This window comes from Marmota flaviventris, chromosome 13, assembly GCF_047511675.1.
Source record: "Marmota flaviventris isolate mMarFla1 chromosome 13, mMarFla1.hap1, whole genome shotgun sequence".
Classification (NCBI taxonomy): Eukaryota; Metazoa; Chordata; class Mammalia; order Rodentia; family Sciuridae; genus Marmota; species Marmota flaviventris.
Window position 1 is genome coordinate 53,599,083 of NC_092510.1, and position 16,621 is coordinate 53,615,703.

A 16,621-nucleotide genomic window follows, 5' to 3' on the forward strand; every position below is an offset into this window, starting at 1 on the left:
GAGAAAGCACTGTTAACACTGAAGCAGCACAGAGTGCTTCCCACTCAGCCACTGGCTCCCCACCCATCGTTGTTTTGCTTCTCATGGAACAAGAACCTGCTGATCATCTCCCTCCTCTCCCACCCTGGGCATCCACCGAAACTGAGCAGAGCCCAGACCCTTGGCATTTGACACTCATTTCACTCCCTCTCCTCTCAAGTCTGGAGTCTCCTCAACTCAGCATCAGCATTTGTGTTCCAACTAGGTAGGAATCTTATTCTGGAATCTTATTCTTTTTTTCTTCCTCTGAATCCAAAACCCAAATTGGAGACATTTTCTGACAAGGACCAAAAAAAAAGAAAAAGAAATAAACAAATGTGGCTGAATTCCGTTTTCCCCCCAACCGACCTTCACTAAGCAATGGATTCACAACATGAACACACAACCTGTGAACACACAACCCTTTCCTTATGATGCACTGGGGATGCATGATCTTTGGTGAAGTGCTGACCCACGTTGGTGTCATTCTCTCACCGTGTGCAGAGAGTACCAGAGTGGAATGCAAGTAGCTCAGACTGGCTTCCCAGGTCAAATCAGCACCAGTGATTAAAAACAATAATCTGTACCAATACTGAGCTGGAACACCGTGGTGTTGTGTTTAAGGCCTGGTGGGTAGAAAGAACAAGAATCTTAGGCAGAGAATACATGAAAACAAACTTAACAGAGAAAGTAAGGTCCCAGTGCCTTGGGGATAAAGGTTTCCAGCCAGAGCCTCACCTGCATCTCCTTCCACGTGGGGCAGAACTCAGTCCTTCTGGGAACCATCTCAGGGAGGAGAGTCACTCACTAAAATACCAAAAGCCCCTGGGGAAAAGCAAGCAAGGAAGTGAGGTAGTCCCAAAAGGAGGGAAGAGACAGGAAGTAGAGGCAAGTATGAAAGGCAAAGAGGGCCCAGGAATGGGTCCCATCATTCAGCCAGAGGACTGCAGGCTGGTGCTGGCCCTGCCGTTGGCAGCCTGGGAGGCAAGTAGCTGAGCTCTACCAGAGTGAGAGACACCCAGAGGGATGGAGCGCAGTGGCCACGGCAGACCCCAGCAGCCAAATGCCAGTTAGCCTCTGTTTCACATCTCCTTTCTGTCCCCTCCCCACCCCCTCCTTTCCCAGTGGAGTGCAGAGACACCACCAGGTACTGCGAGAAGGTGAAGCAGCTGAAGCTCTGCCAACTCAGCCAGTTCAAATCCCGCTGCTGCGGAACTTGTGGCAAAGCGTGAAGACAGGGCACGGGGAAGAACTCTCCCTGGCCACACAAAGGACTCACGCAACCACCTGGGACAGAACTTAAGCTTTGTTTTATTTATTTATTTCCCCCTCCCTCCCCTCACCCCCACCTCCGCCCTCCCCCCTGAGGACCTCAGCATGTTTTCTCTTTCAGTTAGCTGGAGGACAGAACATTGGGAAAAGAAAAGGACAGATGTCAAAAGGAGGCTGCAGAGCAGGCCAGGCAGACAGCAGCCACTCCCTTACAGGGCCGACTCCCTCCAACCTGGTTCTCAGAGAGGCCTAGAAAGAGAAAGCCAGGGCCCCTGGGAACAGCAGGGAGCCACAGGGTTGATAAAGAATTGGTGCAAACATCAGACAACCAGCATTATTGATGTGGTGTTGATTCTTTGTCTCCTCCTCTACCCACCCCCAACCCCTCAGTGGTGATAAGGACCATCTGAGGCAGAAGCCAACCAGAACTGGCTCTTCTCCTCCCATAGAGAACTCAAACACAGGGATAGGTAGTAGTAAAGGAGACAATCACAGTGATGCAGGAACTGACCCAGGAAGGGAAGGGAGAGCATGAACAGAAGCCTGTGTCTGCTCATGTCACAGGCTCTGAACTCCAGAGCACCTGGCAGGTTCAGTGAAGGTGCAGGAGGATGGGCAGAGCTCTGCTTCCCTCAGAGTGCCCTTGCTGCATGGAAGGAGACCTGTCCCTCACAGGGGGAGGTAGGGAGAGTGCCCACTCCCAACACTATCTGAGTGAACTGTCCACTTATGCAGCTGCAACAAAGCCGGCCAGAGGTCAACACCTGGCTGGGCAGTAAGTCTGCCCAGCATCTCTTCTTTGAAATCAAGAGCCCCCAGCCTTGAACTACCAACTACTGTGGGCCTGGGGCATATTCTGAGCAGGAGTAGGCCAGGTTTTCTGCCTAAATGGTCTTTGCTACTCCACCTAAGGGCCAAGGATTGGGGTCCCTTTGTAAAAGTCAATTCATACATCCATTTGCCAGAGAGTGAGTATCAGGCTGTGGCAACCATTTCCTTCCTGAGCTGACCAGGGAACAGGGTGGGACAGTGGGTTTGCAGGTGACTGTGGTACACTCTGCCTAATCCAGCAGCCAACTCCAGGGGCTGTGGGTGCCTGACAGAGCACAAAAGCTGCTATACATAGTATTTATGTGGCAGGTTGGGGTGGGGGGATGAAGAGCTGTGGCAAAGCCAAAGGATAGCTCTAGACTCCAAGAAGGTCCTGAAAGGCTTTTCAACCCACCCTCCCCATATGGGGAACACTCCAAACCCAAGGCAATTAACACTTATCAGCTGGAGCATCTCACGCACTGCAGCAACACCTATCAGCTGTGTTGAGACGGCCACAGCCAAGTCCGGCAGCAAACACACTTTAGGACTATTCAGCCAATTGCTCATTCAGCAGGACAGCTTTGGGCGAGTGATTTTTTTTTCCTTCCTTCTCCCGCTGAAGGGCCCCAGTTTAGTAGGCTGGGCAGCCTCAGATAAGCCACCCCTCACACACTTGTGGGATGCCACTCACCCCAGGGCCACCACTGACATCAAGGCTGCATTTCCCATCCAGCCTGTAAAGTAAAATTTGGGAGGAAGACAATATTAATCTGTGTCCTCTCTAGGTGAGCTGTGGACAATTAGGGTGGGTCTTTTAATTCCTCACCACAAACATAGGCTCTAAGAAATCATGTTACTAAAGATCAATGTAATGTTTATTTAAAATAAAAGAGAATGTTTTCTATGTATATCTTTTGTGAATATTTATTAGGATTTCTTGTATAAAAAAGTGCAATATTAATAATTGTACATTGTCATCCAGAAAAAAAAATATTGGGAGATTTTTTTTTGTTATTAACTTCCTACAGCTGTGTTCCTGTAAATTCAGTGGTGATCATTGTATTTTTCCTTTTTTTAATAGAAGCTGGTGTTTAACTCTGGATCCATTATTCACTTTGTACAGAATACTTTGTAAAAGCTAACACGGGATGCTGGGGCAACAGGTGATTCATTTGTGTCACAGGAGTGTTTTATAGAATGGTAAAGACTTCTTCCATAGGACTCACGTGGTTGATTACATCTAGTTCAACAGATATTGAAAATTGGCAGCCAATATTTACATTTCCTTTAAAAAAAAAAAAAAACAGCTGTCTTCCAGCTCCACCACATGTCAGGGTGAGGAGTTGGAAATGGGTTTCAGATCGAGCTGGAGAGCCTAGGTGTGGGGTGGGAAGAGTGTGCTCCTTGCATGAGATGAATGTACATGTAATGTTTGTTCTGTGAATCGTGACTCAGCAGTACCACAGATTATTAGGGCTGCTGGATAATGTGGAAGGAGGCACTTCCTCCTCTAAAACACAAAACTGTATTTATATTTTTTTTTGTACAGATAATACAGCTTATTTATTTAAATCTTGTTGTCCGAGTCTCTGTTAAGCTCAGCCTTCCCATCATGTTTTATACTGGGGATGAAGAAAAGTCCCTGTCAATTTGGTGGTTCCCAGCCAGTTATGCACATCTGGCTAAAATAGAAAGATTGCAGTTTTCAGCTTTGCATAGGAAGCTCAGGGCCTATATCTGGAAGGACCAACTCTCTAAATGAACCCAGAGGCGCTGCAATGGTATACAGGCACACATCCAGGCTAAGCCTGTCATCTCATTTACAGCCATATGTGGTATCCTGGGACAGATGACTTAGGTGTGGAAGACCCCTCTCCTCAGGTCAGACTTCCTATCATCAGGGGTGTGTGTGCGGTGTCAAGCATCTGCATGATGAAACTGTGAATATAGACTGTTAATCGAGGCTAACCTTTATAGAGTACTACATTTAATCTTCACATCAACCCTATGAGTATCCCCATGTTCACAGAGGTAAATAAATGCCCAGAAAAGCTCAAGTCACCCATCTGGTGGGACCAAGATTCACGCCTAGGCAGTGTGACTGTAGCCAAAGCCTTGCTCTTCCCCACTGTGCTGTCTCCCGTCCCTCTGGGAGGGTGCCATCGCCACCTCAGCACACACACCATCCTTCCCCCACTGATTTCAGGTTGGTAGATGATGAGAGCGGGACATTACAGGACTTGTTGCTTTCTTCTGTCCTAAAATTAATTTCTTTGATTTATAGGACTCCTAGCTCTCTATTTTAAAATCATTTTAAATATAGAAATATAGCTGCTGTAGGAAGTGCAGAAAAACCAAAAGCACCTTTAGAGAGTTCTTTACAAACAGGCTCAGTAAAAGCATGTCCCCAGCCCAGGTGATGTCCACACAGGAACTGCTGGAGACACTCCAGAGCACCCAACCCTGAAAGCCAAGCTCTGGCCTGTTTTCCAGATATTCACTCAACACTTCACATGCCCACTGAGCTGTGTGAAAACATACCCAAAAGCTCTTCCTTAAATTCTGGTCATTTTCTAAGAAATTTTACATTTTACTTTAAAGAAAAATCCAGTACTAGAACCATAAACATATGCCAGTGACCAAATAATGTCCTACAGTGGTCCCAGGGCCAGGAAGAGAACCCAGAAATGCCAGAGCAAAAACTCAAGATGGCTCAAGTAGTGGGAACATATGGAAATTTTTCCAGCCCAAATCATAGAGCTCCACAGGGAGGAAAAAAAGATTCCTACCAAGCAAGATGCCACAGTATAAATGTTTAGAATTTTAGCCACAGGCCAGTCCCGGGGGTATTTTGTTTTATTTTGTTTAGTGCAGAGGGACACAATACCTTTATTTTATTTATTTCTATGTGGTGCTGAGGATCAAACTCAGTCCCTCACATGTGCTAGGCAAGTGCTCTACCACTAAGCCACAACCCCAGCCCATGGCAGGGGAGACAGGGTGTAATTAGAGTCCCTGATTACCCTCAGAAGTTTCCAGGACTCTAAATAAGATGAATCTAGGAAATCTGTAAGACCCATTAGGACCAGAACAGTCAACAAAGACCATTCATGCCTCAACTTCCTTATCTGTACAAGTAGAACACTTCATAGGGTAGGGTTATTTCGAGAAAAATATTCATTCACATTGAGAAAATGTAAGGATACAAGCATATCATCAAACTCCGCATCAAATGTTCATCATCCAAAATACCCTGACAGAGATGGGAGATGAAGGGCAGGGTTACACAATGTTAGCTAATTCATGCTATTTCCTGTTGTTATCTTTGAAAGATGGTCTCTCTTGTGTTTTCATTTTTGGATGAGAAGTAAACCAGTCATTCTTTTAAAGCACTACACTATACAATAGCATCAATAATAGAGACGTTAATGAATCGAGCTCTGTATCTTGGAAAAACATAGTCCATGTAATCAACTCAAAGACTCACCAAAATACCAGCAAACCTCCAGGAAAGCTTCCCAGGACAAATGTCCTCTTATAACATACAATATATTACATCAGAGATACATACAGAGATCCCTCTCATAGTGGCCTCTACTTCCTCGTCTCAATTCAACATACCCAAACATAAACGCAATTGCCATTCCCTTTGAGTTAGTATAAAAAGTGGATAAGTACACATTCATGAGAAAATATACAAGTAAAAACTAAAATCAAAGGCATCTCACTTGCCAAGAAGTAGAGTTTCTCATAAACAATACACTATTATCCCCTTACTTCATCCTGCAAATAAACTCAAAGGAAATAATCCAATTTTGTTAATGGTTCTCAGCCAACAAGAGACAAGTTATACCTCCATAAACAAACTGTGAGGCTCCCAGAAGTAGTCAAAGTCATCCACAAAGGGCAGAGAAAATGATGGGGTAGACAAAGACATGGAGTTCTTGGGAAATAGTCCTAAGAAAATAACCTGTCAGGTGAATTAACCCAAGGAAGCCTGAATTAATCAGGAAACTCAAAGCCCTTGGGTTTTGTCTTTCTCTGCCCCTCATTTTGTTCAGAGAACCTATGAAGTAAAGGGTTCAGCCTTGGTACACATTGAACGTGAGTTATGGCAAGAAGTTCATCTACCCATGTTACACACTGCTGATTTGGAAAATATATGATATAAACCTTGAAGTAACACTAAAGAACTTGAATACATGATAAAATTCTACCAATTCTCCAAGTTTAACCCCAAATTTCTCCCTCCCACCCAGCCATCCCGTTCAGAGATGATGCTTTTATAGGTCAAATGTGTATATGCTTATCAGAGACTAGTATTTCTCACTAAGCCTCAGCTGCTTATCCACAGCACCCCGAGACATTCAACTGTCTTGTTGCTACCCTTGAATTGGAAGACAAATATTGATAATCAAGCCTTTGCTAATAAGAACTGGGCTGTCACTTTACTTGTCAACTAGACATTTATAACTTCACTCAGATGGCTTCTATGAAGCACCTGGTCCCAATCAACCATATGTGTCACGCCTCTGATAACACAATATACAGATGTCACTCACCTCTGTGTTTTCAAAGGGCAAAATCCAACTTCAACCAAACATTTCCCAGGCTGCTCCTAAAGATATAGTTTATACATATGTAAACAGAAGTTAAATGTGCAGTTTTATGTGAGTGAAGAGAAAGCAGGCAGAGGGGAATGGTTCTCCTGCCGAACGTAAATAATATTTATTTAAGCAGAATGCTTAGGGCCTGAGAGATTGCACGGTCAGCATTCAGACCAGAATCTGCCTTCTCCACTGGGACTTTGGTCAAGTGACCTCGTTACAAATTCCATATAGGTTAGTGGATAAACTGAACAACTCCTTTACCGGGTAAGCAATTCCAAAAAAATGTTTAATGGTCAAGGTCAGAAGTGAGCTGATAAAGTGTGTCCTGGCTTTGGTTTTCTTCTCCTCCACCCCCACCATCATTTTTAAAATAATAATGAGAAGGACAAAATTGTTCAGTCGCCCATGTAGTTCTGCCCCATGGTTAGAGGTCAGCATGTCACAAAGCCAGTGCATAAGAGAGTTGCCAGCTCCATGGATTCCTGTGCTGAATTTCTTCAGCCTGCCCAGGCTTCTCCAAGAGTAGAGAGACCGAGGTACCCACCTATGAGCAGGGTCCCATGATCAGAATCTGCCCTTGCACTGTAAGGTTTGCTTTTGGGTAGGAGTCTGTCTGGGATGGAAAACAACTCAAGTTCTCATCTGGTTTTAGTGATCCTTGCCTGCCTCCTCTCTGCCAGGTGGGCCACTATCCTTGCTCATCTTCTCTTTCCTGTTTTTTTTTTTTTTTCCCCAATCACAAACTTTTCCTTTCCCGACACACTCTTGCTAAGCACCAACTCTGGGTCCCGAGAACCCAGTACCTGTCTTTGGGGAGCTTGTCCAGTATGTTCTACTGCAATTGTGAAGTCTAATTCTGGGACTCTCCAGCTCTTCCTCCTCATTTGGTTCCTTCTTTAGTCAGTACCCAACAATTGCTCCCTTTAGTCCTAATTCCCTCTCTGGAGCTTTTTGCAAAGTTCTTCTGACTAGTCTCCTTAAATTTACTCTGGTCTCAACCAATCCACTCTCCATGCAGCAGCTAGAATTGTTGTTGTATTGCCTTACTTACTATACTTCTCTATTAACTGATGTATACATGTGAAATTAACTTGAATTTTACATCCTAATTAGCTAACATTTAGTATACCTAATCATGAATCTACACTCCAGAAATGGCATAGCAAGCATCTCAGATACCATTATCCAAATCTGCACAAGAGGGTTTATTAGTTACACAAAGTTCTTTACTTACACACAGGTGAAATGTGCAGTGCTGGAGGACTGGGAAGAGTACACAGCACCTCTGTCCTTGCACAAATATCCTAAGATTCCAGCTTCCATGGCTTGAATGGGTCCCTCTCCATCACAGGTGCTACCAATGGGGTGGAATCAAGAGGTGATAGTGAGAATCCGGGTGCAGTGGCGCACACCTGTAATCCCAGCAGCTTAGGAGCCTGAGACAGAAGGATCAGGAGTTCAAAGCAGCCTCAGCAAAAGCAAGATGCTAAACAGCTCAGTGAGACCCTGTCAGAGGAGCTTGATGGAAGGAGTTCAGTCTCTCTTTGCCCTTCCACCTTCTGCCATATGAGGACATAGTATCCCTTCCCTCCGAAGGAGAGGTGGGTCAATTTCATCTGACAGTCACAACCTCAGAGAAGCCATCCTGCCCTCATAGCTAACTTTTACCCTCCTTCAAAGTACCCAGCACAATCACACCTGCTTGTCCAACCCTGGCACCTGGTAAGCTTGACTTCAGAAAAAGCCCTTTCTCTCTCAGGACTGTGGGGAGAAAGAGGAAACAGAACCAGGAAAGGATTCCAGAAATCATAGGTGCTACAGTCACTCCTTATGGGGACCACAGCAGGAGGCAGAAGAGCCATGCCTGGTTCTGCAAAAGCAGCAGGCAAGCCACTCAGCATCCAGATGTCCTCCCCAGCCCTCCCCAGTCTCAACAGCTGGCAACTCCATCCTTTCAGTCACTCCAGCCCAAAATTCCAGATTCACGCTTGATTCTCTCTCATTTTCACCCCACATCCAATCAGCAACTGCATCTGGCCTACCTTTGAAACATACCCAGAATCAACTCTTTCCACGACCCCTGCTTCTACTTCCCAAGGATGACCCTGCACAGCCCTCCAGGCAGAAAACCTACAGGGCCCTGCTTCCACCCAGAAATGGCCTCCTCAAGCAGTCAGGGAACTACAGCAATGATTTTCACTGAAATCTGTTCTTGGCACTTCCCAGTTCCAAGCTTTGTATCTGCTCCCCTTAACTGACCTTCTTACTGTTCTCTAAACATACCTACTCAGAAATATGCCTACCACAGGGCCTTTGCTCTAGCTGTTCCCTGGTATCCTCTTGGCTTCCTGCTTATGCTCCTCCTTCCTCAGTGATCCTTGTTGACCACATTTCAACCTATATTAACTACCATCTGTCCTTCCTATGCTCCAGAGCCAGTTCATCTCAATTACATCCCTCCTGCCCTTATTGCCTTCTGACATACCATATACTTTTTTGGTTTTAATATGTGTTCATTATTTCACTCTATATAACTATTCACTGTTTGTCATGCTATTTATTATAAATGAATGTCTATCTCCCCCACTAGACTATGAGCTTCACAAGGGCAAGATTTACCTCTGTGTTGTTTTTGGTTTGGTTTGGTTTGGTTGTTTTACTGATATAATTCCAAAGCACAAAGAATAGAGCCTGACACCCAAAATACATTTTTCTGAAGGAACAAATGAATAAATGTATGTATTTATACACATGTGGATGGACGGACAAAGGGAAGAAAGAGGCAGATGTGTGGTCAGTGCTTGATAGTGTGTCCTGTCATCCCGATGACCAGAGCTAAGACAGCCGTGTGGGGCTGTGGAGGAGAGTCGGTGTGTGTCAGAGGAGGAGGCAGACAGCAGGGTTTCTGAGTCACTGCCCATCATGCAGGGAGCTCACCTGACAAGCAGAAAATGGATGCCAGAAGAAGCTGGAGAGCACCTGGGGGGCCACCTGGGAGGTATTCCCAGGGCAAGAGTGTGCTGAGGAGTGCAGTCGAACCAGACCCCAAAAGACAACTTGAACAGCCAGAAGAGGACACCATGATAGCCTCAAGTTGGGGCCTCTTGGGCCCACTGAAAGCAAAGGTGAAATAATCATGGAGTCTCCACAAGCTTCTTACCCCAGAAGACAAGCCCTCCCTAAACACCATTGGGCAGGATTTTATAATGAAACGAACAGTTGGTGCAATTGTGTATTACTAAGTCACCAGATGAAAAGACCTTTTCTATAAATCTCAAGGGAGCATTTTCTACAGTAAAAAGAATCCAGTTTAAAGTAATTAATGGTTTCAACCAAGAGCTTAAAAATTCAAAAGAGCCTTTTAAATAACTTTCAGCTCCTAGATGTAACCATGACCTTTTGCATGTTAGACTTTTAAGTAAACAAGTGGTGTGTAAAGGAGACCTACTGCAATCTCATCAGCACTGTATTTGTGTGCATGAGTGTGTTATGGTTTGGATGTGAGGTGTCCCCCAAAAGCTCACATGTGAGATAATACAAGAAGGTTCAGGGCTGGGGTTGTGACTCAGTGGTAGAGCACTCGCCTAGCACGTGCAAGACCCTGGGTTCAATTCTCAGTACCCAAATAAAAATAAATAAACAAAATAAAGGTATTGTGTCCAACTACAACTAAAAAATATTTTAAAAAAGAAGAAGGTTCAGAGGAGAAATGATTAGGTTGTGAGAGTCTTAACCAATCAGTGAATTAATCCCCTGATAGGGATTTACTGAGTGGTAACTGAAGTGGTGGGGTGTGGCTTTGGGGTATATATTTGTATCTGGCAAGTGGAGCCCTCTCTCTCTCTCTCTGCTTTCTGATAATAATGTGAACTACTTCCCCCTGCCCCACTCTCCCACCATGATGTTCAGCATCACCTCGAGTCCAGAGGAATGGAGCTGGCCTTCTATGGACTAAGACCTCTGAAACCATGAGCCCTAAATAAAAGTTTCCTCCTCTACAGTTGTGCTGGTCAGATCACTTAGTCACAGCAGTGTAAAAAGCTGACTAAAACAGTATGTGTGCATGTCCAGAAGAGATTGTGGAATGGGTTTGTAAGCTAACCTGTACTAGGTACAGTGGAGACTCACACACCATTGCTGTACCCAGAGTTTTTTCTGCATGTTTACTTGAGTCATATACCTGCCAACTGCATCCCAGAACTTGTTCTTTTCTCTCAATGTGAATAGCCTTTTGCATCTCTCTAGTACTGACCTTCTTCCACGGTGCCATTCAAAAACCTCTTTATTGTCCACAAGGTTTGTTTTACAGACTTCATTTCCTCTAACCTCCTGAGCAACCCTATTAGGAATCTGCCTCGTTGTTTAACCTCTCTGAGCCTCAACTGCCTCCCTGTCCTGGGGAGGGGGTAGGGATATCAACAACAGAAGAGGGTCATGTGGATTAACTGAAATGTGCTGGGACTTCATTCAGCTCTCTAAAGGGCTCTACACAGGAGATACCAGAGTCCACTGTCCATCATACATGAACCTTGCCAGGCCTCATACATCCTGCCCTCTAGCTGTACCATAACCTCCCATTCATCAAGAAGCTCAACGGTCAATGATCAGGGTATGTTAACACTCAGAGGTGACCTTGAAGCACTGCAGGATCCAGTGAGGTCTCTGAGTCATCAAGACAGACCAAACCACGTTTGCACAGTTTGTGTATTTTACTATATTCCAATTTTATTTTTAAAAATTTATGATGAGTACTTGGCAGTAATTCTCAAAGTGCGTTCCAACAGGTTTTACACAATAAAAAGGCTCTACTGTCTCAGTTTTAAAATGCTGTTTCTGCCTGCTCAGCATTCACTCTTCCTTTCCCTGGAAGCTAAACGTGTGTTTTCTTTTGGAGAACCACCCCCCCAGCCCTCCTGATTTTCATGCCATTCACATGGGTTGACCACATATACACAAGATTAGGTCTAGGGGTGGACCCCAGCTCAGGCCTGATCAATAAGTATTTTCTATTGCCACAATGATCAGCTCAGGGATCTACATGAGACACAAGCCAGCAAAAAAACAATTCAGGGATTTTTACTGAAAATGGGAAATCTTTTTCTCTCCACTCAAGATTACTAGCTAAGGGAATGTTATAAGCTTAGAATCACTAGAAACCACTATATGGAAAGCACCTACCTTACAAAGCAATACAGAGAAAGAAGAGCCAAAAGATTGTGACCAGGACCTCATCACATCATTGAAGCCCTTGTGTCCAGTTATATCCAAGAGATAATATCTGGCAATGTTGTATATTCTGGAAAAGGCATTAGGGCAATACGAGGCTGAGCTCCTTTTTACACCATATACTGGGCCACAGGTGCCTCTAGTGCTTCTGGATCTTTAGACACAGACATGAGAAGCCCTGATGTCTTTTCCTTGCCACACCTCAAAGTGTGGCTGCAAAGCCTCTTTGATGCTAATTGAAAGGATTCAGAGAGTTTCCACTCATCCAGCTGAGTCTAGCACTGATTTTTGTGAATCTTTCCTGCCCATACCAGCCTGCCAGCCTGTGCCCCTGCCTACCTACCTGTAAATTATACCTTTTGCTTGAGCACCTGTAATTGTGAGAATGCTGGTTCTTACACTGAGTTTCACAACATTAAATAAGGTTTCTTTACTGTAGGGCTTCATAGAGACTTTGAAATATTAACATGCATTATGAATCTGCATCAGGGGATATAATATGAAGCATTTCCCAAACTTATGTATCTAATGAACTTCTTTTGGAAGGCCCTATCATAGGACTTGTATTCCACAGAAAACACCTTAGAAAAGCCTAATACACATTACCTATAGGTTCAAACTAAATATTAAAATAGTGAAATAATAAGTGCAGTCACTTATTATTCTGAGTAAATGGGACAAATGGGAATTCATTTATCCAAAACTGTTGATGCATTTTTCAAGTCCTTAAAAATGCTTGTGTATAATTTTTATTTTTACTAAACTAGGGTCATAAGCACAAACCATAGTATATTTTCCAGACTTAATAAAATGTGTGTGTGTGTGTGTGTGTGTGTACATACATAGACATTTCTTTATTATATTGGGGTCATAATTCCTGAATGGCTGTATTTTTGAGTTTGGTCTTTTAAAGTAGTTTTAGCTTCTTGTCTCATTGCCAAGCTATCAGCTGTCACTTCTTTTATTCTAAATGTATCTTCCTCTAGCAATAGCCCCTCATACTATTCTGTGGGCATAAACCAGAGAAGAGAAACTAATTGGAATTGTGTATTAAAAAAAAAAGTGGAGGCAGGTCCAATATGCCCACCACCTGAGCCAGGATAGGTGGTGTGCACTGTTTCTGTTCATGAAATTCATGTCCATGGTGATCTTGGCACCTTCAAGGCCAATTATTTCCAGGTTCCTGCCTTAGTTTTGTATAGCTAAAGTTTCCAAATACCTGACCTTCAAATATGGGAAGTACTACTATATTACTTAGCCAACAAAAGAACCACTCCAGCTTGATAGTAAGCACTGGACTCTGCTTAGAAACTATAAAACGAAAAGGGTTTTAAAAAAGAAAAATAGAACTCACAGTCCAAAAATTTTCAGTTCTAAGTTTATAAGTCATCCATTGGCACTGAAGTCAAATTTCAGTCATTTTTCAGGCATTTTGTCCACCTATAACTCTCAAGTTGCAGTTTGCCTGTTTGAGGGTATTTGTGAGCTTCCCTGTTTTATGATCCTATAATGTAATGGATGGAGTTTGGGGACTACAGGGAGGTAAACATTCTCCCCCTTGTCCTTGAGAGTGTAGCCTTGACCCTGAGCAGGTAGGTAGGCAGGGGCACAGGCTGGCAGGCTGGTATGGGCAGGAAAGATTCACAAAAATCAGTGCTAGACTCAGCTGGATGAGTGGAAACTCTCTGAATCCTTTCAATTAGCATCAAAGAGGCTTTGCAGCCACACTTTGAGGTGTGGCAAGGAAAAGACATCAGGGCTTCTCATGTCTGTGTCTAAAGATCCAGAAGCACCAGAGGCACCTGTGGCCCAGTATATGGTGTAAAAAGGAGCCCAGCCTCGTATTGCCCTAATGCCTTTTCCAGAATATACAACAAATGTTCTGGAAAGTTCATAGGCTCCTGGTCTCCCAATGCACTCCCACAGTGGGGAGAAGCCAGGCACCTGCTTGGACAGCCATGTGCAAACTCTGGGTCTGCTCTGCCAAAGTAAACATCCCTGCCTAGCCCCTGCCCCAGAATTTAGGCTCAGCAGGGTCTCTGTCTTCCCACTTAGAGGCCTGCTGACCAGATGTGGGCTTGGGTGATGGCCGGAGGGTCCAGGGGGCCCATTAATCTGCAATTAGGACTATACATGCCCCCACCTGCCCCTCCTGCTTCCTCTTGACAAGTCCACAGCTGAAAAGCACTTTTAGAGGAAATGGATCCCTCAGTTGTCTCTAAGACGTGTCACTTTGGAAATCATTGCTCTGGAGTCATTAGCTCTACTCCTGCCTGAGCAGTAGAAGTGTAGGTTTGGTGATAGTTATTCTTGCTGTGTATTCTATTGCAAAAAAATCTTGAAACAACAAAACTATAACAAAGAGATACTTAGAGGGCACTACATGAAAGAAAAGCCCAAAGCCACAGGGACTGCCTGCCCCACCCATAAAGCAGGCTCACCCAGCACTGCCTTGATGTCCTGAAATCAGAACTGGGCTGTGGTCCCTGCTCAGCTGAAGCTGCCCCTGAGTCCATAACAGTATCTAACAGGGACCGAGAAGATGACAGTAAGACTAAGGATGGCAGTAAAAAGCAGCACTGTCTAAAGCTGGCTGCGTAGAACTAAGGAAAGGCCCTGGGGTTCAAATGTTAGTGACCCTCACCAAACTCCCTTCACCTCCAAACACTCCTTAGTACTGATTCTACACTGTCCAGGTTTGCCCATCTACTCTGCCAGGCGACAAAGTCATCCTCCAGTTACGCTGTGCATTGGAAAAACTTTGATGAAACTGCTGCAATTGATTCCATGCAGGTGGGGTGGGATATGCCATCCTGCACTTATCCCCTTCCCACCCCACATGCATATTAAACTAAAGAAATAATGAAATTATAAAATGCTTCAATGGAGAAAATATGGGGGGAGTGCTCAATGGACAAGAGACTTCAAACAATTTGATGATGGAGGACTGACTGGCACATATAGAAGAAGCCATAGCCTAGAAGAGACCGGTGGCAAGAGAGTAGGAGCTGAGAGGCAGCAGGTCTTCAAGACAGAACCCAACAGGGACTTAAGATTTGAAATTCTAAGCATCAAGGAGGGTGAAGTGACAAATGGTGAACTACACAAGGGAATCACTAGCAATGGATACATCTTCCTCTGCCTCCCATCACTGGTTGGCCCAAAAGCATGAAGCCAGACCATTAAAGAAAGCTTATCTTCAAAAAGAGAAAATGATGCAAAAACAATAGAATGGAGAGTTCTTGAAGCTATTCTGAGTGCTATCATAAAGTTTAATTAGGAGAGGAGTTGGGAAACAAGTTCTTGATCCCCTAAAACTGAGGGCAAAATACCAGGATCTTCAACCTGGAGGTGGGCCCACTATACTCTGAGCCACAGAATAAACTCTGCTCTAACTTCTTAGCCTGCTCACCTGGTGGCAGACCTGCCCACAGCCTGCAGTAAGCCGACATCACCATCCCATGAGGGATCTCACACCCAAGCAGATACCACATCCCCTAAACCAGCAGACCACTTCCAGCCATCCCAAGGCTTCCGCACCAGTAAAGTCCACCATCTCCTGCCACTCAGCCTCACTTGGAGACTGCTTTCCTCTGACAGAGTTTGCCATCTTTCAGCTCTGAAAGCTCTACCCAATTTTCCTCCCCAGAACATCATCCCCAAGAACCTCCTGAATTCTGTACTAGTGAATATTTTCTTCACAGTCATAAACCTTTTCTATCTTTGATCACTAATAATGTTTTTTTTTAGCATACCTATGCTTCAGGAACCCTAGGTTACATAAGTGAATGAGCTCCCACTTCATGCTCACAAGTGAAAAATATATAGTAAAAATAAGTATGGACATAGTTTTAAGAGAAAACAATGTGTATAAAGCCTTCTATCACCAGGATTTGAAGAGGATTCTATGAGGTATTAGAACATTGTGCACACGCACACGTGTACACACACACACACACACACACACATGCTTTAATGGCAGAATATTTTTCCAACAAACTCAACATGGACATACAAATTAAGAAGAAGCTGCTCTGATCAGAGCAGGAAGGAAAAACCATCTGCTCAGCTCTTTTTTCCCTCTTTCTAAAACCAAATTTCCAAGGAGAGCAGTTAGCAGCTCTAACTCAAAACAACTAAAAAGTAACTTAGCAATATGGGAAAAAGTATTTCACTTTGTAAAATGTACAAAATAAAAAACCTGAGCAGGACCTCTTACCTGCACATTTGTATATACTAACCAAAGAAATCCTAAGTAGATTCCACCAGTCAGAACTCAGCAATCTTCACCCCAACCTGCACTTTGTGAGTATTAACCATGAGCCAAGATTAACTGATCCATGTATAATCTATCAATCCAAACAACAAAACTGTGTGACCAATACTGCCATTATCCATATTTCCACATGTTAAATAATGTGACTCAGTCAAGGACAAGAGGCAATCCCAGGTCGCTGGACTCCAGAGACCATGTATGCCTTTAGTACTATGTTGCACTAGTCTCCATAATAGCTATTTATATTCTTCTTTATTATATGTTTTCTGAATTTTTTACTTGTATCAACCACTTTCATAATATTAAGGATATTTTAATTCAGAAGCAAAAAAATGGGGGTTTAGTTTTTAATGCCAAGGGAAGGAGGCAAGGCAAGAATGCCCTGGGTGGCTCATCCCACCTATAG

General features: G+C 44.0%; 1 protein-coding gene across 1 annotated transcript in view; it reads left to right on the forward strand.

Moving 5' to 3' along the window:
* Adamtsl1 (ADAMTS like 1) overlaps positions 1-1,304 on the forward strand; it is a 369,220-nt gene extending 367,916 nt beyond the window's left edge. The window contains exon 29 of the mRNA XM_027950603.3: positions 1,144-1,304. Within this exon, the coding sequence (XP_027806404.2) occupies positions 1,144-1,250 (107 nt within the window). The 3' untranslated portion in view covers positions 1,251-1,304. The remainder of the gene's footprint in view (positions 1-1,143) is intronic.
* The last annotated feature ends 15,317 nt before the right edge of the window (positions 1,305-16,621 follow it).